The sequence below is a fragment of the Lactuca sativa genome, chromosome 3 (assembly GCF_002870075.4).
Source record: "Lactuca sativa cultivar Salinas chromosome 3, Lsat_Salinas_v11, whole genome shotgun sequence".
Lineage (NCBI taxonomy): Eukaryota > Viridiplantae > Streptophyta > Magnoliopsida > Asterales > Asteraceae > Lactuca > Lactuca sativa.
Genome location: NC_056625.2, coordinates 265,730,347 through 265,731,254, shown reverse-complemented (window position 1 = coordinate 265,731,254; position 908 = coordinate 265,730,347). Strand labels below are relative to the sequence as shown.

Genomic DNA, 908 nt, shown 5'->3' with positions numbered 1-908 from the left:
ATTCTGAGAAGCACGGGAGTTCAGAAACTTCTAGCGATCAGGAAACTAGTGGTTGCTCGTTGCCTCCTGATAGCGCCAAAGATGGTCTGGGCCGTTCTTATGAGTGTACCTACTGTAAAAGGGGGTTCACAAACGCTCAAGCCTTAGGAGGTCACATGAACATCCATCGAAAAGACAAAGCCAAAGCTAAGCACCAACACGCTCTTAATACAACTACTAGTGCTTCAGCAAACACGAACAAAGATCACTTGATAGTTTCTCCTAATTCTTTCAAGCTTATTCCTAATGAGGAGGCTAATTATTTGAGGTCTTCTTTTGTGTATCCTACGGGTGATCATGGCTATCAATTTACAACATCAAACCCTAATTTTCCATGGAGTTTTGCTGCATCGGAGTTCCATAGTCGTGCCCTTCACGAGGAGAGTTTGAGGGTGAATCTGAATCTTGGAATTGGGACCTCTGAATTGGATGTAAGCAATATAGGGAGTACAAAGGTTGGGCAAGAAGATTGGTTTGAAAAAGAAGTTGATCTAGAGCTACGTCTTGGTCATTATCCATAGTATATGCCCTCCATGTATATGCCCTCCATATTAATGAATCGATCCAGAGAGAGACTTCACTGCTTCTATCAGCTTAAAACCACAATTATTTAATGTTTTTTACCCATGGAAAGAGAAGGAAGCACAATGTCACAAGTATGAGAGTAAAATATTTAGGTGAAGTACTTCTCAATTCCAATCTATATATACTTTTACGTTGAATGTTTATAAATCTTGGTGCATTCTAAAAATTCTATAAATCCAAACTTCCAACCACTGCCCAGCTGTTATCCAGCTTTTTGTTGGTCTTTCTTCAATATATTTATGTCTTTAAGCCCTTCAAAAATTGAAAGAACGCATTTTCTTGGA

The 908-nt window shown here is 39.2% G+C and overlaps 1 protein-coding gene across 1 annotated transcript in view; it reads left to right on the top strand.

Annotated features, from left to right (window-relative positions):
- Positions 1-560, top strand: part of LOC111919132 (transcriptional regulator SUPERMAN) — a 2,415-nt gene extending 1,855 nt beyond the window's left edge. The window contains exon 2 of the mRNA XM_023914745.3: positions 12-560. Coding sequence (XP_023770513.2) covers positions 12-560 — 549 coding nt within the window. The remainder of the gene's footprint in view (positions 1-11) is intronic.
- Positions 561-908: the final 348 nt, after the last annotated feature.